Here is a 23,283-nt window from a genome sequence, read left to right on the forward strand (position 1 = left end):
TTCGTTATGTGTCATAAAAAATTAATCAAACAGTTATTTATCAAAAAAATTTAGAAGAAACCGCTAATTTAATCCGATAGTCAAAACATCTATTTCAATAATTAGTCAAAACATCTTATTCATTCCGCTAACTACTACTTCTTAAACAGAACCATTATGCACATTACAGGGGATGAGAAAAAAAAAATATCATTCTAATGAGTTTATTATTTGTCAATCATTAATTCACAAAGCAGGTTCATTTATAATTCGATCATATTTATATAACCTTCGGAACAAGTTTTTCATTCCAATATTTTAGCAAAATGGGTGACCGCACATATACGGAACAGTTAAAGTCCATTTTTATTTGAGTAATAGTATGTTACTCCCTCTCTCTCATTTCTTTACGGTTATTATTTTGAGATGTCCCTCTCATTTCTTTACGTTACTATAAATAGTAAGTTTTTCCATCATTACACCCACTATCTTCCCCTACTATCTCATATTTAACAATAAAAACTACTATTATACCCACTACTTTCATCCACTGAATATTGATAGGTCCCATCATTTTACCCACTTTTCATCTAACTATACTCATTTTTTATACATTATCTTGGTCTCTGTGTCTCCCTCCAATGTAAACAATTGAGGGGGACGGAGGGAGTATTAAACAGACTGATCTGGTATCCCAATACTCCCAATCTGATCCATGTTTGATCTCTCTAAAGTTGTATATATATGTGTGTTAAAATCTCCTGTTATCACTTTGGGTGGGACTAACAATATAAGTGTGGGTTAAAACCCACCGACTCTTACTCACTTGTAAAGACATCTTTTAAAAAAGTTTATCATCGTAAATGTGAGTTTATGTCATCGTTAAAGGTGAGGTTTATCATTTAAGGAATGAGACCATAATAATATAAAGCTGTGTTCACTTCATGAAATGAAATAGGGGAGAATGAAATGAAAAATTATATAAAAGTTTTAAGTTGAAAGAAGAAAGTATGAGATAATGGTGACATATTTTGAATGTAGTTAAATTTTTTGTCAGAAAGATTGTGAAGAAAAATGATGTTGAAATGGAATGAGCATTGCTTCCAAAACATATGAGTTAGAGATAGTAAGGTTGGAATGATTGAATGAATGAAAATTATATACATTGTCTTTGATCAACACCGTTTTAGAGTACAAAATTCATTTCATTCTCCCTTCATTTCATTCACTCCAATTGAACACAACCTAAGGGTGAGGGCGAGGCTCATGACAACTTTGGTTCATATTTGTATAAATTGTTAAGCAACTTTATCTAGGCAGCGTTGGTTGTGCCAAAGATATGTGGGTACCAAAATCCGACACGACCCGAAGCCGACTCGAAAAAATATGAATTAGGGTCAGGATTTTTGATTTTTGGATCGGGTTCGGGTTGGGTAAAAATGTACCTAAAAAATCGGGTCAGTTACGGGTTACCCGAAATACCCGAACCCGACCTGTTTATTTTAATATTATATATATATATATATATAATATTATAATTATAAGTAACGTATATGACCTGTGTCAGGCTGCCTGCTGCCAACGGTTCGGCCCATAAGGCCCAATCCACAGAGACAAACAATCAAACCCTAATAATCAGACATCCGCCTCTTTCATTCTAATTTTCCACTCTCAATTTCCACGCGGCTGTACTAGGGGCGGCAATCAGACCTCCGCCTCTTCATTATTTCGCATCCACAAATCGAATCTAGTATCAAATTTGCAAGCCAAGCGCATCAAATCCTCAAATCGACTCAAATCCAAGCCAAGCGCATCAAATCTTGAAAGGTATAATTCAAAGCTTACATCTCAATTGGAAATATATTTAATCAACTAATTAAAACCCAAATGTTTATGTGTATATGCAGATTAATGGAGAGTGAAAGCGAAAATCAAAACGAAAATGTTGATGAGCAAGAGCAGCCCGAGATTGAGCCTCCTGCTGAACAAAAAACTGATGACGATGTTGTAGAGGTCGAGATGTCTAACGCATCAGCAATGTCAAAGAGGCGACTAAGTGCCGATTTTTGGAAAGAGTTTAATATGCTGCCTCCGGGGCCGGATAAGAAGCAATGGTGTTCGTGTAAAAGATGTGGTGCCACATATGCTTGTCCGAGTACCTATGGGACAGGTAATTTGCATAAACACTTAGAGAGGTGTAAGCGGAGAGATACGATAGATATTGGGCAGTTGCTTATAAGTTGTGATCATGGGTCTGTTTTTTTAGGAACTAAGAAGTTTGATCAACAGAAATTTAGGGAGTTATTAGTTGTTGCTATAATTATGCATTGCCAACCATATCAATTCGTAGAATATGAGGGTTTTCGAGCTGTGTTTCGTTATTTAAATGAGAATGTCCAGACAATCTCAAGAAATACTTGCAAATCTAATGTGAATAAGTTGTATGCTAGAGAGAAAGAAAGGCTAAAATCTTTGTTGCAATCATCTCCGGGTAGAATTTTTTTGACATCAGATTTATGGTCTTCTATAATTTTAGATGGTTATTTGTCTTTAACTGCACATTTTGTTGACAAAGATTGAAATTTGCAAAAAAGTGTACTAAATTACACTCTAATGTCACATCCTCATACGGGTGTGAATTTAAGTGAAAAGATTTACTCATTACTTTGTGAGTGGGGTATTGAGCATAAAGTGTTTGCAATGACTTTGGATAATGCGAGTGCAAATATTTGCTTTATTAATTTGCTGATTTCTCAATTAAATATAAGAAATTTGTTGGTGAGTGATGGTGATTATGTGCATATACGTTGTTGTGCACATATCTTGAATCTAGTTGTACAAGATGGTTTGAAGGTGATTGGTGAATGCCTTGAAAATATTAGAGAGACTATTAAGTATTTGAAAGGGTCACAAGTGACATAAACAAAGTTTATTGAATGTGTTAAAAATATGACAATTGAGCTTAAAAAGGGGTTAAGACAAGATTGTTCAACAAGATGAAATTCCACTTATGTGATGCTTGATGAGGCTTTTATATTATCGTCGTGCTTTTTGCCATTTGGAGCTTTGTGATTCAAGTTACACATATTGCCCTTAGAAGGATGAGTGGGACAAAGCGGAAAAGATTTGTAAGTTTTTTAGTGTCTTTTCTGAGATAACTCAGTTATTTTCTGGAAGTAAGTATCCTACTTCGAATTTGTACTTCCCGTTGGTTGCAATTGCTCATTTAACTTTAAAGGATAAGTTGAATAGTGAGGATTATTTTATGAGTTCCATGGCAGCTAAGATGTATGAAAAATTTTCTAAATATTGGGCTGATTTTAGCACCATCTTGGCTATTACTTGCATCCTTGATCCTCGATACAAGCTGAGTGATTTCTTTTATAAGAAATTTTATGGTGATGATTCCTTGCAATTCAGGGATCTTAAAAACAAGCTCTTTTCACTTTTTAACAAGTATTTTGTTAAGGTGTCTTCGGGTGCAAGTGCAGGGACCTCAACTCAAAGACGAGGTGGCCTGAATATGTGTGAAAATATTTTTGCTAACGAGGCAGAAGATGTAATGAAGGTAATCCCTTGTTTATATGTAGTTTAATTTCTGTAGCATTGTTTTATGTGATTTGAGTTGTTGTTTCTGTAGCATCTGTCTATTATTACTGTTTTCAGAGCTTTGAGTTGCTGGTATGCAAGCTAGATGTAACTTACTAACTTATAAGATGTGCTAATGAAAAGATAGCATGGTATGTGTATTGGTATTTTATTCTGGTAAAAGTGTTCTGGCATACTGGAGCATTAGGACACATCATTTCGGTTATCTTAGGTGATGCCTTTTGGATTTCAAAGCCCCAAGAAACTTCAAACTGAATTGTTAGTGTGTAACTTATTAATATTTGTTTGTCAGTCAATTCTATTAGGAGTATAATTTATCATGAAATATGGAGCTTGGAGTATAATTGTCATAGTATGACAATTATCCCCGATATATTTAAGCTGATACGCGAAGGAAATATTTAGAACATGAGCGACGCTGGGATAGGATTCTAGTCTACAATATATCATGTTATACTAAAATGATCTGTGTAATATATCATATAAATTGTGAGAAAAATACAAATCTTTCGTAATACTCCCTCCATCCCAAATTAGATGACCCCTTTGAAAAAAAATTTTATCCCAAAATAGTTGAGTCTCTCTCTTTTCAATGCACTTTTATCAACAATCTTCCATTGTTACCCTTGTTTATTTATTATTTCCAATGTACCATCTAACTAATATTATGGAAAGCCAACATAATAAATATGGACATAGATGGGAAAAAAGACAATCATTAATACTCCTTAATATGTGTGAAATGAGCAAAAGGCTCATTTAAATTGGGATGGAGGGAGTATAATTAAACCTTCCCATCTATGTGTGGTATCGACACCCATATCAATCGCCCACTCATTGGCTGCCATGTGGCATTGGTGGCTGGCTTCCTTTACGTCTCTTTTCTCCTATAAATATTTGCCTTTTCCTCTCAATTTTTACAAACTTCACACTTCCACATTTCATACGAATTTCATCTAATTTGGTAAATTTCAATGACCTTTTTGCTTTTTCATCTTTTTCCTTCGACAACTATATGATTCAAGGTATTACTAATATTACTTTTGCCACCTTTTTTGTTGAACATGATAATTATTATATCTCAGACTTCGTCCATTGTTCATAGATTTTGGTTAAGAGTGACCCTCGTATGGGAATCTGTATAAAATCACTTTCTTATGCCTTTTTAACAAGGCCTCGTCTCCAATTTTTCATTTCATCCTTCTCTAATAATTCTTTGACTTGAAAAAACTATTTTAATCGAAACATCGCCATCTCTCTTCCCAAAACAGTGTCTTCCCCGCCACAAACAAACCCACATCAGCGGATCTTAGAATACCTTAATTCTGAATGGTTAATACGGATTTGAGAAAGAAAATAGAAGTTGCTCTCTCACAAAAATTAACCACCATATGAATCGAAGTCCTCGCTCCCGGGACGAGGCGGAATATCTTGCTAGTACCCACCACGCCCATGAGCCTTGGGAAGTTAGAGACAAGGCTAAGTGTAACATCCCACATCGGTTAGATAAAAGAGTACTTGGGCCTTTATAAGCAAAAACAAATAACTAATGTATATCAATTTTAGCACTTTTGGGCAGACATGTGATGGGTTGTTGGGTCCGGTATGCATCTAGTTATGGGCTTGGGATGTTATACTAAGAGCAATGTGGATTTAGTAGACCTCTTCACTGAATTAAACGAGAACAAGTTTGATCCCTCTCGTTAAATAGTTAATAAAGGAGAAGCAAAAAAATTTTGATGCATAACCAGACTTCGAGGTAAATAGATGGATGACTTGTTCAATGGAGAAAAAAATGTTGGACATTGCAGAAATTTGTTGTAATGAAAAATCAAATTAAAAACAGCAGGGATTAGGTGGGGTTGTGTGTGTGTGAAGGTGTATTGTATTTGTGTGTGATGCCCCTGGCGGGGCCGTTAGATTAGATTGAATATATGGTTGATCTCATGTGAGTCATATATTCAATCAAATCAAACAGCCCCGCCATGGGCATCACACACAAATACAATACACCTTCACACACACAACCCCACCTAATCCCTACTATTTTTAATTTGATTTTTCCCGTCAATCGGTGACACTTTTTTTTTTTGAAATCCGATTTCACTGTATTTTTCTCCATCTCCCAACGATCAGTTTGCATACCATATGTGCTGTGTTTCTACATGGTTCTCATTTAGTTCACAATTTATGGATTCTCACTAGAGTAACACTCTATATATATAGAGAGAGAGTGTGTTAATATAAATATATACACACACACACACACACATAGAGTCTATGTTTATGTATATTTTTCAACAAATTAATGTACATAGATTTGTCATATATTAAAATATAATATCTGTATTCATTGCACTAATACCAATTGAGAGATATCAAAATATTTTTTGTTAAATTTGGACCCATACAATCATGAAATTGTGTATATATTGGGACCTTTAGGCGGATGCACATTACCAAACCAAAAACACACACAAACTCATTCAGGCCAAATACTATCTCCGGCCTAATTAAAAGTGTTGAAATCATCTTCCTCCTCTTCCACCACCATTGCTAAGAACAAACAGGCTAATTCTCCCACTTTCATTGATAACACCGTGCCCAATTCCTCTTCCGCCGCCGTTACTAAGAGCAAGCAGGCAAATTTCCCCAAATCCCATGATAACACCAAGCCTAATTCCTCATCATTGCTTGTGAATTCTGATTGATGCACAAACTGAGCCTAGAGCACCAGCCAGTGCAAGGACCTATTTGTGTCCCAGATGCGATATGGTCTACTCCAGCCAAATGGCCATGGCCATTCTGGTGGCCGCCCATGGCCATTGGGGTGGAGAAGACCATATCACATTTGGGACACATATAGGTCCTTGCACTGGCTGGTGCTATAGGCTCAGGTTGTGCATCAACCACAAGCAATGATGAGGAATTGGACCTGGTGTTATCATAGAAATTGGGGGAATTTGTCTGTTTGCTCTTAGTAACGGTGGTGGAAGAGGAATTGGGCACGGTGTTATCAATGAAAGTGAGGGAATTAGCCTGTTTGTTCTTAGCAATGGTGGTGGAAGAGGAGGAAGATGATCTCAACATTTTTAATTAAGCTGAAGATAGTATTTGGCCTCAATGAGGTTTTGTGTGTTTTTGGTTTGGTAATCTGCATCCGCCTAAAGGTCCCATTATATACACAATTTCATGATTGTCTGGGTCCCAAATTGAACAAAAAATATTTTGAAACCTCTCAATTGCTATTAATGTAATGAATGCATATATTATATTTAAATATATGACAAATCTATGTACATTAATTTCTTGAAAAATATATGTAAATATATATATATATATATATATATATATATATATATATATATATATATATATATTAACACTCTACATATTCAATATAATCTAACGGCCCCTCCAGGGGCATCACACACAAATACAATACACCTTCACACACACAACCCCACCTAATCCCTACTATTTTTAATTTGATTTTTCCCGTCAATCTGTGACTCTTTTTTTTTTTTGAAATCCGATTTCACTGTATTTTTCTCCATCTCCCAACGATCAGTTTGCATACCATATGTGCTATATTTCTACATGGTTCTCATTTAGTTCTCATTTTAAGGATTCTCACTAGAGTAACACACACACACTCTCTCTCTCTCTCCCTTTATATATATATATATATATATATATATATATATATATATATATATATATAGTGTTAATATATATAGAGAGTGTTAATATATATATATATATATATATATATATATATATATATATATATAGAGTTGGGCTCAATGGAGACCAAAAATTTTGGAGTCATTAGAGACTACAGGATCTACCGTTAAATAATATGGCAATTAATGGACATGATTAAATATTCTTTGTCCTGCATTTCTTGTCCTGCATTTCTAATTTTGTAATATTAATAATTTACACTATTCTTGTCCTGCATTTCTAGTAATGTATTATTAATATTCTTGTCCTGCATTTCTTGTTTTTAATTTTAATTCAAAACTATGTTTGTAATTTACACTATTCTTGTCCTGCATTTCTAGTAATGTAATATTAATAATTTGTCCCACATATTTGTGATACATCTAAGTGTTATTTTGTCTCGCAACAAATTCAATTCGTTGCAGGACAATGACAATGAGTTCAATGCCAATCATAGAAGTGTCCAACCATATCTGTGTTTTGTATGCAATTATTATTTTTATTTGATAGGATTTCGGTGATTGAACAACAATATTATGGAATTATTATTTTATGTTATGCAAGATTTAGAAGTACTGCTTGTTGTTCATCGATTTAGAAGTGCAGGACATGATAGGGAGAGAAAACAAACGTGCAGGACAAAATATATGCAGCCGTTGGATGTTTAATGATTGGATGGCCAGGATTAGGTCTCTACAGTCTCCAAATAATCCAGTCTCCATAGAACTTTCTTCTATATATATAAACACACACACACACATATAGAGTCTATGTTTATGTATATTTTTCAACAAATTAACGTACATAGATTTATCATATATTAAAATATAATATCTGTAGTCATTGCATTAATAGCAATTGAGAGGTTTCAAAATATTTTTTGTTAAATTTGGGACCCATACAATCATGTAATTGTTTATATATATATTGGGACCTTTAGGCGGATGCACATTACCAAACCAAAAACACACACAAACTCATTCAGGCCAAAAACTATCTCCAGCTTAATAAAAAATGTTGAAATCATCTTCCTCCTCGTCCACCACCATTGCTAAGAACAAACAGGCTAATTCCCCCACTTTCATTGATAACGCCGTGCCCAATTCCTCTTCCACCGCCGTTACTAAGAGCAAGCAGACAAATTTCCCCAATTCCAATGATAACACCAGGCCTAATTCTTCATCATTGCTTGTGAATTGTGATTGATGCACAAACTGAGCCTAGAGCACCAGCCAGTGCAAGGACCTATTTGTGTCCTAGATGCGATATGGTCTTCTCCACCCAAATGGCCATGGGCGTTCTGGTGGCCTCCCATGGCCATTGGGGTGGAGAAGACCATATCGCATGTGGGACACGGATAGGTCCTTCCACTGGTTGGTGCTATAGGCTCAGGTTGTGCATCAATCACAAGCAATGAAGAGGAATTGGGCCTGGTGTTATCATGGAAATTGGGGGAATTTGTCTGCTTGCTCTTAGTAACGGTGGTGGAAGAGGAATTGGGCACGGTGTTATCAATGAAAGTGAGGGAATTAGCATGTTTCTTCTTAGCAATGGTGGTGGAAGAGGAGGAAGATGATCTCAACATTTTTAATTAAGCTGGAGATAGTATTTGGCCTCAATGAGGTTTTGTGTGTTTGTGGTTTGGTAATCTGCATTCGCCTAAAGGTCCTAAAATATACACAATTTCATGATTGTCTGGGTCCCAAATTGAACAAAAAATATTTTGAAACCTCTCAATCGCTATTAATGTAATGAATGCATATATTATATTTTAATATATGACAAATCTATGTACATTAATTTCTTGAAAAATATACATAAACATAGACTATAAATATATATATATATATATATATATATAATATATTAACACTCTATATATTCAATCTAATCTAACGGCTCCGTCAGGGGCATCACACACAAATACAATACACCTTCACATACACAACCACACCTAATCCCTACTATTTTTAATTTGATTTTTCCCGTCAATCCGTGACTCTTTTTTTTTTTTGAAATCCGATTTCACTGTATTTTTCTCCATCTCAACGATCAGTTTGCATACCATATGTGCTATATTTCTACATGGTTCTTATTTATTTCTCATTTTAAGGTTTCTCACTAGAGTAACACACTCTCTCTCTCTCTCTCTCTCTCTCTCTCTCTCTCTCTCTCTCTCTCTATATATATATATATATATATATATATATATATATATATATATATATATAGTGTCAATATATATAGAGTGTTAATATACACACACACATAGAGTCTATGTTTATGTATATTTTTCAACAAATTAATGTACATAGATTTGTCATATATTAAAATATAATATCTGTATTCATTGATTAATACCAATTGAGAGGTTTCAAAATATTTTTTGTTAAATTTGAGACCCACACAATCATGAAATTGTGTATATATTGGGACCTTTAGGCGGATGCACATAACCAAACCAAAAACACACACAAACTCATTCAGGCCAAATACTATCTCCAGCTTAATTAAAAATGTTGAAATCATCTTCCTCCTCTTCCACCACCATTGCTAATAACAAACAGGCTAATTCCCCCACTTTCATTGATAACACCGTGCCCAATTCATCTTCCACCATCGTTACAATGAGAAAGCAAACAAATTCCCACAATTCCCATGATAACACCGGGCCTAATTCCTCATCATTGCTTGTGAATTGTGATTGATGCAAAAACTGAGCCTAGATCACCAGCCAGTGCAAGGACCTATCTGTGTCCCAGATGCGATATGGTCTTCTCCACCCAAATGGCCATGGGCGTTTTGGTGGCCGCCCATGCCCATTGGGGTGGAGAAGACCATATCGCATCTGGGACACGGATAGGTCCTTGCACTGGCTGGTGCTATAGGCTCAGGTTGTGCATCAATCACAAGCAATGATGAGGAATCAGGTCTGGTGTTATCATGGGAATTGGGGGATTTTGTCTGCTTGCTCTAAGTAAAGGTGGTGGAAGAGGAATTGGGCACGGTGTTATCAATGAAAGTGGGAGAATTAGCCTGTATGTTCTTAGCAATGGTGGTGGAAGAGGAGGAAGATGATCTCAACATTTTTAATTAAGCTGGAGATAGTATTTGGCCTCAATGAGATTTTGTGTGTTTTTGGTTTGGTAATCTGCATCCGCCTAAAGGTCCCAATATATACACAATTTCATGATTGTATGGGTCCCAAATTGAACAAAAAATATTTTGAAACCTCTCAATTGCTATTCATGTAATGAATGCATATATTATATTTTAATATATGACAAATCTATGTACATTAATTTCTTGAAAAATATACATAAACATTTGAATATATATGTGTGTGTGTGTGTATATATATATATATAGAGAGAGAGAGTTTTACTCCGGTGAGAACCCTTAAAATGAGAGCTAAATGAGAACCATGTTGAAACATAGCACATATGGTATGCAAACTAATAGTTGGGAAATGGAGAAAAATATAGTGAAATTGGTTTTCAAAAAAAGAACTCACGGATTGACGGGAAAAATCAAATTAAAAACAGCAGGAATTAGGTGGGCTTGTGTGTGTAAGGGTGTATTGTATTTGTGTGTATTGCTCCTGACGGGGCCGTTAGATTAGATTGAATATATGGCTGAGATAAAATCTCATATCTCACATGAATGTGTAGTTCTCATATGAGCACTTGCCATAGTGTTACTCCAGTGAGAACCCTTAAAATGAGAACTAAATGAGATCCATGTCGAAACGTAGCACATATGGTATGCAAACTGATCATCGGGAAATGGAGAAAAATACAGTGAAATCGGATTTCAAAAAAAAAGTTACGGATTGACGGGGAAAATCTAGAAATTAAACCCCACACAAATTATTATTGTGCTAGAGTTTATACACTTCCTAAAATTAAATCTATAAGTTAAAAGAGCAATTTAACCACTAATTACTAATTAAAATTAAATCTAATACCCTGACAAAAAAATTAAATCTGATACTGGAGATTAATTGATCTTAAATTACTAGGCTCCTTCATTTTCCCCAAGTAATGAAACTTGTGGTACTTAGAAAAATCATAGCCATTAAACTTGAGAAACTACAAATCCGCTTTAAAATTAAGATCTAATGTGGGTTTGCGAGAGAAACTGATAAAGAAAATCAAAGAGCACAAAGCGAAAATAGATCTAAAGAATTTTTCTATCAAAATAAGTTTTACAAACTTGGGAAATGAAAATAGGACTAACAACAAGAAAATCTAAGCTATTCTACTCTCTATGGAAATGACCAAGAAAAAAAAAGAGATGAAATAGATGAGAAGTAATGGGTATAAATATCTAAAAATTAGGGTTTCGGTGAGAGTATGATTTGTAATATTTCTTCTACCCTCTTCTTCATCTTTCTTCCTAACTTGCCTTCCTTCCCTTTTTTTCTTCTTTTCTTCTATTTTCTTTATTTCTTTATTTATTTACCATTTCCTGAAAATAAAACAATTAAACAATTAAAATTCGTAAACAATCAATATATTGGAAATTAAAATATGCAAAATTATGGACCTATCAAAGCATAATCTCATGTTCCGGTCATGACCTCACCGCTGTTGAATATTATATTTTTGTTTTCTATATTATAATTTTGATATTGAACATTCTAATTAAGGTGAACATGACTTCTTTATTTTGTAAAACGGTAAAAATTTGCATAACGTAATTTTGTTTTCTTTATTATTATTTTGGTATTGAACATTCTAATCAAGGTAGACGTGATTTGTTTATGTTGTGGAACGGTGAAATACAAATTTATTGGTGTAGCTGAATTCAATATTGGTAGTTTGACCAAGTGTATAGTAGATGGTGGATTACTGGATTGAATTGGGTGTGACTCGTAATGTTAAAAAGAATAAAAAAGCTGAATTATTTTTATATAATTCAGAAATAGTTTTTCCTCATTTTTGTTATAATTTTAAATCTTGTTGATAGATTTAATATGATTATAAAGTGATGTGAGTAAATAAAAGAAGGAACGATTATTCTAAGATATGTTTCTATGATTTGGATTTAAATATTGAAATTTAATTATTATATATGGTTAGAAAAATCAAGTGATCGGGAATTGTATCGAAGTGAATGAAATGCTATTATGTTTATGATAGTATATAAAAAAAACACCGGTTAGTGTGAGCAGATGGGATTTTGTTTTTTAGAAACGAGATAGAAAAAAACCTACTCATGAATGTAAATCATTGAGTTAGTGAAAAAGAAATAAATGTGAGAGTTGATTGTTATTTGGAAAAATAGAAGATTCACAAGTTTGTGAGTGAATTTTGAAAAGAAAATATAAGACTAATCATTCTGTTTTAAAGTTTGAGACTTGTCTTGTTATATTTTTATGTCAAGAAAGAATTAGAAGATTGAGTCTACATTTTGAGAAGAAGTGGAAGTTCATGTGGAAAGTATTTTGTAGACTGTGTCTGTGTTGAAAAATAAAACTATTTTGACAAAGATTATTATGTGAAGTTAGTGGTTGTTGTGGTGTAAATTTTGAAGGTTATAAAGAAAGTGAAAATGTTTGTAACATTATCACCAATGATATAATTGCACATGTTTGTGCAATTTTTTTATATCAAATATGGGTTTCAATGGGATTTGAAAACTCAAGTCATAACGCTTAGATTGTTATTTTGAGAAATAGTGGAAGCACATTTAGATTCTAAAAAGTGTGGGAGTCACTAGAAATATTTGACAAATAAGTCAAATGGGAGATGTTATATTTGACTCAATTTATCAAATATATATGAGAATAAAATGCATTTAAAAAACATTTGAAAATATTGATTAGGTAAATATTAAATATGTAAGTTACATATTATTTACATGATGACAATTAATGTATATTTACTGGGCAGTTTAATTTAGGGACGGAGGATGTGTGAGAAATGCCTATAGATAGTGGGTTTTTCCATAGCAAAAAGCACTCTTACAAATGAGATAAAGAGCTTGTTTAACACACTCCCGAAACTCGCAAAAATTTATTATTTTATATGAATTTTCATGTCTCTAGTTCCAACCCTTATAGGTTTCACTCAACCTAATATGAAATCCCTCGTTCAAGACTTATTCCAGGATCCACCCAATTCATCCCAGGCGTGATTGAGTCCCACCAAAGCTACAAACAAGTATCGTGATGTCGTGCATGCTCCAAATAGGCCCAAGAGCTCCCCATAGACCTCAAACGATCGCACCAGGTGCCACTCTAACTCCAGTGAGGCTTGCCCCCGTTTCAAAAGACCCATCTCCAGATTCATTGCTAATCCCGCAATCCTTTTCATTCTTTTAATAGCATTAGATTAGCATTGTTTGTCATTTGATTCCTACAATATTCACTTTCTGTGTATCCATCACTAAAAGTATGCTTACAAATAACTTTAAGATTTTATTTGACCAATTTTTATAGCTATAGTATCGTTGTGCGGGTGAAACTCGTATCCGTCCGTTATTAATTTCGTATACTCAATTTAAAACTCTTATTCGATCCGAAATTTTTCATGTACTTTTTATATATATTCTATTAAAATATTAATATAATTATAATCGAAAAATATCTTTAAAAGTATATATTTTAATATGATTTTACTAAATAATGATATATTTATACTTAAATTAATTCTATGCAAATTTGTTAATATGTTTATAATATATATTCACATATGCATGTAAATATATAAGTTTTTATACATATTTATATGTTTAATATATTATAACATATAAAAGTAAAAATTAAGTACATAAATTTCGTGTACTTGCCCAAAATAAAAATTCATATCAACACGAATTTATGATGTGATTTCGTATTCGTCTATTTCATATTCATTTAATTTCATTTTTCATGTATCAAAAATAAGACTCATATATTCATTATTTTGGTGTCATTCTATTTGGATTGACATGTCACATCCCAAATTGTAGACCGACACTATAGAAAGCTAAATCTCTGGTATTAAATGGCGTATACATGAATTCTTATTTCCGCAATCATACACACATACAACAGTAAAAAGATGTAGATAACTTTTTAAATTTATTTCAAAGTTTATGGAAAACAAAACTTTGTCGGAATGAGTACAGGCTTTATTCGTTAACAGTTCAACAACAACAAAAAAAAAAAAACAAATCAATATTTTGCCGCCATTATTCTCTTTTTCTTCCTGGAAGAGATTTTCGCCCCCATTATTAACAAAAACATTTTGCACTCGACAAGATATGATAAATCTATGAACATCTCATCATCAATGATAACATCTCTAAGAATGATACATAAAATAATTGGCTCAATGACTAAGCGGGAGTTTCATACAACAATGGTAATATAAAATTACACCTAAAAATTTTGTAGATTGAACAAAAATAACCTACTAATCATGATTTTCTATATTCATTGCTCGTGGGGTGTTGTGTGTTTTTTGCATATTCTTTAATAATTACACATAAACGCCACAGAGAGTCAGAGATTAAGTTAGCTAAGGATTTTGTGGACTAATTGAGCTAATAACATTGCCAACGGTAATATATATCATGTATAATGGTAGACTCCTTGACTATATTGATCAGCTAAAATGATTATGTAAAATCTAAGCCCAAAGGGATTAATACGTACTCCAACGAGATTATCTAAGATTATGCTTATGTAAGATTATACACCTAAGAGCCCTATTGGTTCGACAAATATATCCAATGAAACATGGTTGCCTATATTCTTTCAAGGGGATTGAGAGTTGGAGTTCTACAACTATTACATAATCCCTAAACATGCCACATATAAGCCACTAAATAAGTTTAGCTAAGGATGTTTAGCTTTGGAGATGCTTTTAAGGGTTTTATACCTTCGGGGTTGGGGATACTATAACCTAGCATTCACTATTGACCAGCCTACAGATAACTAGTCAAAAAATAAATGAATTTTTGTGTCTGCCTGCCTTTCAAACTTTCCTCGTAAGTTTTGAATAAAAGGTTAACACCTGGGCAGGCAAAAAAAAAATAGATACCAACAAACAGAAAGTACTTCAAAATAACATTAAGGATCCAAAGAAAAAAATCCAAATCAGGGAAACAGATCTGAAGCACAACTGGGAGTTCAATATCTCTAACATGATACTCTGCAGTACTGGAAAATACTCCAACTCAGCCAACATAATATCCATTATTCCACATTATACTAAACAGACCCAACAGCCTACAGTTCATCATTAAACTATCACAAGATCAAAATCGTCCATTTAACACTCACTGACCCGATTATCACCTCTGGCCGGAGTCGGGAGATCCATCCCCATAAGAGACTAAACCTCTCTTTGCAGGTGGGCTTTCAGAAGATGATAAAGATTTCTCTTTGGCAGCCCTTTTAGGTGATTCTGATCGTGAAGAGCGAGATAAAGACCGGCTCATACTCTGAGGTGACATCCGCCTTTCACCACGAGGTGATGAACGGTACCTAGTTGTCTCTACAGGAGATCGGCTGCGGCTATGACGGCGGTTGCGGTAGCGGATTGGGCTCCGTGAAGCACTACGACTCCGAGTCCTGCTTCTTCTGCTTCTGTATCTGGAGCAAGTGTAACAAAACTCTTAAATTTCACAACAATAAATGATCCATCAAGTTTTTGGAAATCATGCTAAATGGATATGTAATACAAAAGAAATGTCTATAGCCGAAAGAATGTTTTATATTTAAAAAATGAATTCATATGGACAAGAGTATGATTGTCTGAGATATCCAAGTGCACGTTTATCTTGTTCTTTTGTTTACCTCATCTCCTCTCGGTTACAGTTCTTTTTTAGCAAACACTACAATATACAAATGCGCACACAAACATGTCTGTTCCAAAACAAGTAACACTAAAACATTGCAATATTAATATCCATTATACACACAAAATTTACATATGCAATAGATCTAAGAACTGTAAAGTCACTGAACATAGCTAACTAGGAATTGCAATAAATTTAATGGTTACGCACATAAAGTACTAACAGCTATAGTAGGAAGTAACAAAGAAAGCAGACCTTGAAGGAGTTCTTTCTCTCGGCGGAGTTCTGTGACGCCTAGGGGATCTCCTGTAATTCTGATACCTGGATAGTAATAGAAAAATATTCAGTAGAAGAAAACTCACAAGTATCAGTTTCCTGTTGCAAATATATATACTTTCTTACCTGTCTCGCTCACTTCTGCCATAACGATAAGGTCTAATAGGCGAACGATCTGAAGAATGGTATCTGCGAGCAGTAGAGTACCGCTGGCTGAAACCTCTACCCCGTCTAATTCGCTTAGTTGAACCATCTGGAGAGGGACTCCTAGATATGCTCCTAGCACGATCAGCATAAGGTGACCTTGCCCTACGACCGTAACCAACAGGGCTCCTGGAGTAACTGCGACGGCTATTCCTTGTATGCGCTCTAATTGGACTTCGACTGGCACTTCTTCTAGAAGGAGCCCTACCTGAGCCTCGGCTAATGCTTCTTCGAGATGATCTTACAGGGCTTGTACTTGAACTCTTACGGGATCTAACTGGGCTTCTACTTTCAGGCTTTCTAGATGATGTTCTCGGTGGGGAAGGACTAGCACTTCTCTTACGTGGTGATGACATGGGACTTTGTGAACTGCTTTGTCGAGTTCTAGCCCGTACAGAGACCGGGCTGATGCTTCTTCCCTTTTTGGGGCTTAAAGGGCTTCTGCTGAGACTTCTAGCAGGACTACTAGTAGGACTTCTGCTAAATCCCCTGTTTCCACGAGATGTCCGTGGAGGGCTTCCACTGACACTAGGACTCTGACTCATGCTCCTCTTGGGGCTCACATCCGGGCTCTTCCTTAAACTTCTTTCCAGACTGATGCTAGTACTCCTGCTCAATTTCCTTCTAGGACTGAGGCTTCGACTCCTGGTCATCAATGTAACATATTTACAAGATTGATAGAGCATTCAAACGCACAAACAGAGACTCAAGTGCAAAAATATGCAAAGTGAACCTAGATTTTCCAGGATGATCATCTACTACATCAGGTTGTCTTTCTGTGCTTTTTTCAGATACAGTTTCCTTTTCAATCCCGTTGCTTTTTCGCTCTCCATTTTCCCTTGGGAATTCACCTTCCTCCCTCTCGAGCATATCAGGTGAATCTACATTCTTACGATGAAGTGAAATGTCTTCCCTTTCTCCTGGCAAAGGTGAAAGAAATTTAGCTGGATAAGTTAACAAAAGAAAGCACAAAGCATTATACAGACATCTTAAAACAGGCAACAAAGGTAAATATGGATGAGATTATCATAACAATAGAAAAATGGAAATCATAAGGAATGAAAGAGGCAGAGAGGTTATACAAGATATTAGGTATGGAACCCTACAAATGAATAGTCTCAGGACCAAAAAAATATCATTCGTTTGACGAGGTTAATAATACACTGTACCTAAAACGTTGGGACAGGAGAAAATTGTTCTTTCGACAAGAATTATACACTTCTCTCTTGCACATAACACAAGATTTATCAAATTAATATGGCCATTTTGAAAAAACAGTTAAGGCTCAAGCATACCTGTAAATTCAGCAGGATTCTTGGACTTCTGGTCATGTTTACGAACAGTGCCAGTATCATCATCTGTACCACTTTCACTTCCGCTAGAGTCTCCCAAAGCCCTGCATGAATAGAGTACAAGGAATAGGATAATGATCATACACCAGGAAATTTGCAAATTTTCCTTGCTAGGCTAGCCTTACTCTGTCAAACTAAAACTTTGAATTCGTAGCAAAAACAAAATTAACCAAAAGAGAGATGCAATCAAATCTTATGCTATTGTACAACCTTTTTGATTTATGCTTTGATCTCTTATTACGCCTTTTGCGTCTTTTGTCTCGTTTCCGATCTTTCTTTTTTCCATATTTATTCCGGCCTCTCTTGGATCTTTTTCGTTTCTTTCTTTTATCATCACTTGATGAACTGATATCCGATGATGATGATGATAGATCAGAGTCTGACTCGCTATCAGTATCAGATGATTCCGTCTCCGTATCCGAGGTGGTGTCAGAATCAGAAGTATAATACCTCTTTCTTTTTTTTCTTCGATCTTTTGAGGATTTTTTATGCTTCCTCTTTCGCCGCATTTCACGACTGTTAGACTCTGAAGAAGCATCCTTCCCATTTCTCAGTTTACTTAACTTTCTTTGGACTGCACATTGAAATAATAACTTGAAAAATTCAGCTACAGTAACAGACAACATACAAAAACACTTGCCAGCCACATTTTGACATACCTAAAGTCTGGGTGTCATCTTGGTTTTCACCGCATTTTATAATCTTTACAAATTTCTCTTCTTCATCCCCACAATTTTCAATCTTTTCCAGAACATCATGTCCTTCAACAAGTTTTCCAAACACGATATTTTTCCTGTTGTATTGAAACCAGATATAATTATCACGCAATATGCTGATAAGTGATAACTTCCACAAATATGAACACTTATTTACTAGGTAAAGCGATACATGGCCTATGCCAAAATCATCATTTAAATAACTTTATTTCACATATGAAAGTAATCAAACTGATTAATATATGTATTAATGGTTGAACATATAAGAAGCAAACATACCTGTTTAAATGATGATTAGCTTTAAAGGTGATGCTAAACAAGGACCCACGCGTATCACGATCCGCAATTGCCATTGACAGAAGACCGGGCTCATCATGTAATAATTTGGGTCTTTCGTCTGCAATTTAGACAAATGTTAAACTCCAAAAAACTACACCCAATAACCTGACAGTTTAAGAACCCAAACACCATAAAATCGGACCAACGCATCTGTGCATCCACAGTGATCCAGAACACAATCAAGAGATCCACTCTAATAGATCCCAACTGACAGAAACACTATTATGATGAGAAATTGCACAGCAGATTTGCACATTCATAGTAACTAGAAATACAAACAAAAGGCACATTAAATCAGTAGGCCGCCAATATTGGCAACAAGGAGGTCATGGAAGAAGAATAAATCACAAGAGCGCCAGCCTTGACAAAGAACGACTAATAAAAGATATGGTGTGATACACCTTTCAATACAGACTAACAACTACCATGAAGCACCTGTACAGAAGTTTATGTGAGAAATTAACATCTTCCATTATTGCTCCGATATTTATGTTACTTAAGATTCTAATCCCCCACATCTCTGACCTTGTAGCAGAGATACATAACTAATACTACAAACTAAAAACTAATAGATGAACATAAGTTGTAGGGTAAATGAGTAAATACAAGCGAAGTGCAGATACAGACCTAACATTCATCATGTTACTGTATACTTGGATCATCCAATAAAAATCAAAGCTGCACACATATAGACAAAATATTCATACACCCTACCATTTTAAGTCACAGATATACAATGTCCAAATTCATTGGGTCGATGCTCCCATGCAGCAAGAATAAGATCATAGTCATCCCCACCTTCACAGGCAACGCAAAAAGGAAATCCATTTGCTCTCAAGATACAAATGATTTGTGGGATAATAAATATATAGGAATGCACATGCATATTTTAAGAAATGCTTATACTATCTTCTACAGGTGGAATAATGAATAAACATAACTCTACAACTAACTTTTTTTAGGCAACCATCAGCACAGGCTTAAAATTTTTACGTATATCACCATCAATAGAAAGAAAAAAACATTAAAATATACATCAACTCTCACCTGGAAATTTCTCCCCATATATACTCTCTCCAAATTTCCCTGTAAAACAATATATATGGTTCAATAGACTGTCAAGAACATGAAACATGGTTTAGAAAGGTGTAAAGCAATAAATACAAAAATGGAATAGCAAAGAGTCGGCTTTCCTAATTAAAAGAATCAACCAGGAAGAAGAAAAACAGGCATTGCTTACTATTTAAAATTTCTATTTAGTAACAGTAGCATGAAAAGGGTAGTATATTCAAAGAATACACCGGCTGGTTGGCCTACTGCTAAACCTCATTGTCTATATCGCCAAACAGTTACAGTTTAAATGCATGAGAGAGAGAGAGAGAGAGAGAGAGAGAGAGAGAGAGAGAGAGAGAGAAGACCTCAGTGGATTAACCTTAAAGGTTAAACTACCAAAGAATAACAAAGTTTAAACAGCGGAGCAGAACAGGAGCTGTCTATATGAAAGTTTATGATTGTCTTACCATTTACAGCTGGGTAGTAATTTTGGTAATATGTTTGATAAATAGCTGGCTGAAATATAGGATTGCTTTTCAAACAAAAAAAGAAAGAGCACATAGACAATGTAATTACTCAGAGAACTTACCATCACGCCTCATCAAATCACCAGCCTGTAAAACCAGTAACAGTTGTCAATAATATGCAAATCAGAAAGCATGTGCATATAATAAAGTGACAGACAAAAAATATTCTAGCCAAAATACAATAGTCACAGGCTAACTTTGCACGTACAGCTTCAAATTAATTCGGAGAATAAAACAATTACATTGCTTCTTAATTATTTTATATTATTATCAAGATATAACTATAAATATGTTTGTAATTACTAATTACACTGCTTAAAAGGAATATTATAAAAATAGATATATGGTAGTAAATAAGATAAGTACAAAAGTATTTTGTTTCCTTCTATCGAAAAATTGACTTCTTCTCCAAAATTAGAGTATCTATTTAAGCGATTGCAATCATTATGATGGGCACAGGCGAATAAAATAAATATCTGAGCATTTAATATTATATCCTACAGCATAAAAGAGGATAACTGACTAGAAGACAGAAAGGACATTTAGTGTCGGTGCACAGAATCATATACCTGAGCCATCGATCCCCTAATAATGCGGTGGAAGAATGTTCCCTTGTAATGCAAGGGCTTCCCTGTAGTAGAACTAAGTCCTTTCTCTCCTGAATAAAAACAATCACTTATAATAAGACTGGAAACAGAAACTTCTAAAATTCGAATAAACAAGAGAATTTAAGAGGTAGACAGTATCCTCAAATACAATAGAAGGCATAAAGTAGCGGTAATTTAAACATTTTATACATTCAAGTGTGCAGGTTTTTCCCTCAATTATTTTCTAAGAAAGTCCAGTATGTTTTTCCTTTTAAAAGGATAATGTACTGTCCAGTGACAAGCCTCGGCTTCCTATATTTCTGGTTGCAAAATATTCCTTCTGAGCTAGATATATATATATATATATATATATATATATATATGAATAGATGGAAATTTAACCAACAAAGGAAAGCATCGACAAAACAAATCAACAATCAAGTCTACAACGACATATTAGTTTACCTGTGCACAATGCCCGGAAATTTTCTGCAGTCTTGGGGGCAAGGTCGTAAAAAAGCTGAAAAAATATACATATAACAAAATTAAAAGTGGTACACCCATCTATTTCATAACAAAGGAAATGATACATGGCCTTAGTTTGTTAAATATAAGTACAACAGCAAATATCTACTTCACATACTACTCGTTTAATAATCCATAGAGGTATACCTCAAAAACCATTCTTTCAACGGGATCTCCATCGACTGATACATCCAAGAAGACGAATGGATTCTTCTTGCTCATTTTCTTCGTGCTCCCTCTAATCTCAAGCTACCATTACCAACAATCTAGTGGACACAATTCAAACATCAAAAAGGTCTTAATCTTTTAACAGTGATAAAAAATAAACCAGAACTATAAGAGTGTGTGTGTGTGTGTATACATATATATGTATATGTATATGTATATGTATATGTATATGTATATGTATATGTATATGTATATGGCACCAAGGTATTACCTGAAATTTGTAATCCACCATAACTAAGTACAGAAAACCACAAAAGTACAACTAAATTTTATCAAACTCTGCAGAATAATTGTACTATAAACCGACAAAACTTGATTATTATTACTTTTACTACTAGTAATTATATTATTACTATTATCAATAAAAAAAATATAGATGAAACCACAAAATTATATCAAATTTAAGATATCTTTCAAAGAGACAACCCAACAAAACTTGCTAGCATTTAATACAAAGCCGAATTCAAAACACGGAACAAGCAAACACAACATAACAGCATAAATCAATACATCCTGGGTAATATCTTATGAACAATACGAAATCGAGAGTTGAGAATCTAAAATTACATACAGAATATTGTATTAAATTTACAGAGCTGAAAACATAACCCTAGTTTCAGATTGTAACAGTCGATAAACCAACAAAACACAATTAACACCAAGCTAGATGCGGCAGAATTATATCACAAACAATATTCATCGAAAGCAATCAACAAATCGGTAAAAGCAAAACCACAAACACCATAAAACTGAGAATTCGCAGATTAAATTACAAAATGATATCAAATTCTACACAACTTTCGAGGAAACAAACTAATAAATCTTATTAGTATCATCTAGCGCCGAACGAAGCAAATTCAAACCACAGATCGAGCAAACACAATAGAAATGAAACAATTAACAGAAAGAAACACATCCTGAGAAGAGATGTTTTAGAATTGAAAGCAGAGAGAGTGATATACATAGACGTATATGTATAGATTAACGAGATTCTGAAAGAGCAAACCCTAGGTTTTACCTGATAGAGGAGGCGATACAGCTATGCTACTGGAGAAGACGATAGAGACTGTGAAATGTAAACCTAATATAAATATATTATGTGTGAACCTGGGCCGCTTGTACGTTTTTACTAATTTACTAATTTACCCCTATTCTTTTTTTTTTCTTTTCTTTTACTAGAAATCAAATTCGGCTCTCAATAAAAAATAAAATTGGGCAAATTATTGATGTTCTAATGATTTTTTAAATTTAAAGCAAACGATAATGAAAGGTGAATCGAAGAGGTAAAAGGAATCATATAGATTTTCAAGTTGAGGTTTAATTTATATAAAATTATTTAAATTATATTATATTTAATAACTTAATTTTA

The 23,283-nt window shown here is 34.2% G+C and overlaps 2 protein-coding genes across 11 annotated transcripts; one reads left to right on the forward strand and one right to left on the reverse strand.

Annotated features, from left to right (window-relative positions):
* Window positions 1-1,567: 1,567 nt before the first annotated feature.
* Window positions 1,568-13,758, forward strand: LOC108214138 (uncharacterized). 9 transcript variants are annotated; one of them, XR_010287295.1, is made up of 4 exons: window positions 1,568-1,806; window positions 1,887-2,149; window positions 3,449-3,547; window positions 13,418-13,758. XR_010287295.1 is itself a non-coding variant. In XM_064084069.1 (4 exons), exons 2-4 carry the CDS (start codon window positions 1,891-1,893, stop codon window positions 13,457-13,459), a joined length of 378 nt encoding a protein of 125 aa, XP_063940139.1. In that variant the 5' UTR covers window positions 1,568-1,806; window positions 1,887-1,890; the 3' UTR covers window positions 13,460-13,758. The 9 variants fall into 9 exon arrangements, 3 of the variants coding, with proteins under 3 accessions (XP_063940139.1, XP_017241434.1, XP_063940138.1); XR_010287299.1 differs by having other exon boundaries at window positions 13,429-13,758; XR_010287300.1 differs by lacking the exon at window positions 13,418-13,758 and adding an exon at window positions 7,921-8,586.
* Window positions 13,759-15,344: 1,586 nt separating this feature from the next.
* On the reverse strand, window positions 15,345-23,016 carry LOC108203840 (peptidyl-prolyl cis-trans isomerase CYP95). Of its 2 annotated transcripts, XM_017373045.2 has the most exons (14): window positions 22,933-23,016; window positions 21,834-21,952; window positions 21,627-21,681; window positions 21,144-21,232; window positions 20,637-20,661; window positions 20,042-20,080; window positions 18,935-19,052; window positions 18,599-18,732; window positions 18,150-18,513; window positions 17,883-17,983; window positions 17,321-17,507; window positions 16,510-17,232; window positions 16,363-16,428; window positions 15,345-15,901 (listed from the first exon to the last, which is right to left on the reverse strand). In XM_017373045.2, exons 2-14 carry the CDS (start codon window positions 21,906-21,908, stop codon window positions 15,601-15,603), a joined length of 2,277 nt encoding a protein of 758 aa, XP_017228534.1. In that variant the 5' UTR covers window positions 21,909-21,952; window positions 22,933-23,016; the 3' UTR covers window positions 15,345-15,600. The 2 variants fall into 2 exon arrangements, with proteins under 2 accessions (XP_017228534.1, XP_017228540.1); XM_017373051.2 differs by lacking the exons at window positions 20,637-20,661; window positions 21,144-21,232; window positions 21,627-21,681; window positions 21,834-21,952; window positions 22,933-23,016 and adding an exon at window positions 19,709-19,792 and having other exon boundaries at window positions 20,042-20,064.
* Window positions 23,017-23,283: the final 267 nt, after the last annotated feature.

The sequence above is a fragment of the Daucus carota genome, chromosome 1, assembly GCF_001625215.2.
Source record: "Daucus carota subsp. sativus chromosome 1, DH1 v3.0, whole genome shotgun sequence".
Taxonomy (NCBI): domain Eukaryota; kingdom Viridiplantae; phylum Streptophyta; class Magnoliopsida; order Apiales; family Apiaceae; genus Daucus; species Daucus carota.

What these genes read in the sequence shown, in the direction of transcription:
- LOC108214138 (XM_064084068.1), top strand. Translation starts at nt 1,891, where the DNA reads ATGGAGAGTGAAAGCGAAAATCAAAACGAAAATGTTGATGAGCAAGAG. An exon ending in TCCGAGTACCTATGGGACAG is followed by an intron (nt 2,150 to 3,470) that starts GTAATTTGCATA and finishes GTGCAAGTGCAG; the next exon opens with GGACCTCAACTCAAAGACGA. An exon ending in AGGCAGAAGATGTAATGAAG is followed by an intron (nt 3,548 to 7,739) that starts GTAATCCCTTGT and finishes AATTCGTTGCAG; the next exon opens with GACAATGACAATGAGTTCAA.
- LOC108203840 (XM_017373045.2), bottom strand. Translation starts at nt 21,908, where the DNA reads ATGAGCAAGAAGAATCCATTCGTCTTCTTGGATGTATCAGTCGATGGA. An exon ending in AGATGACACCCAGACTTTAG is followed by an intron (nt 18,514 to 18,598) that starts GTATGTCAAAAT and finishes TTCAATGTGCAG; the next exon opens with TCCAAAGAAAGTTAAGTAAA. An exon ending in GAATCCTGCTGAATTTACAG is followed by an intron (nt 17,508 to 17,882) that starts GTATGCTTGAGC and finishes CACCTTTGCCAG; the next exon opens with GAGAAAGGGAAGACATTTCA.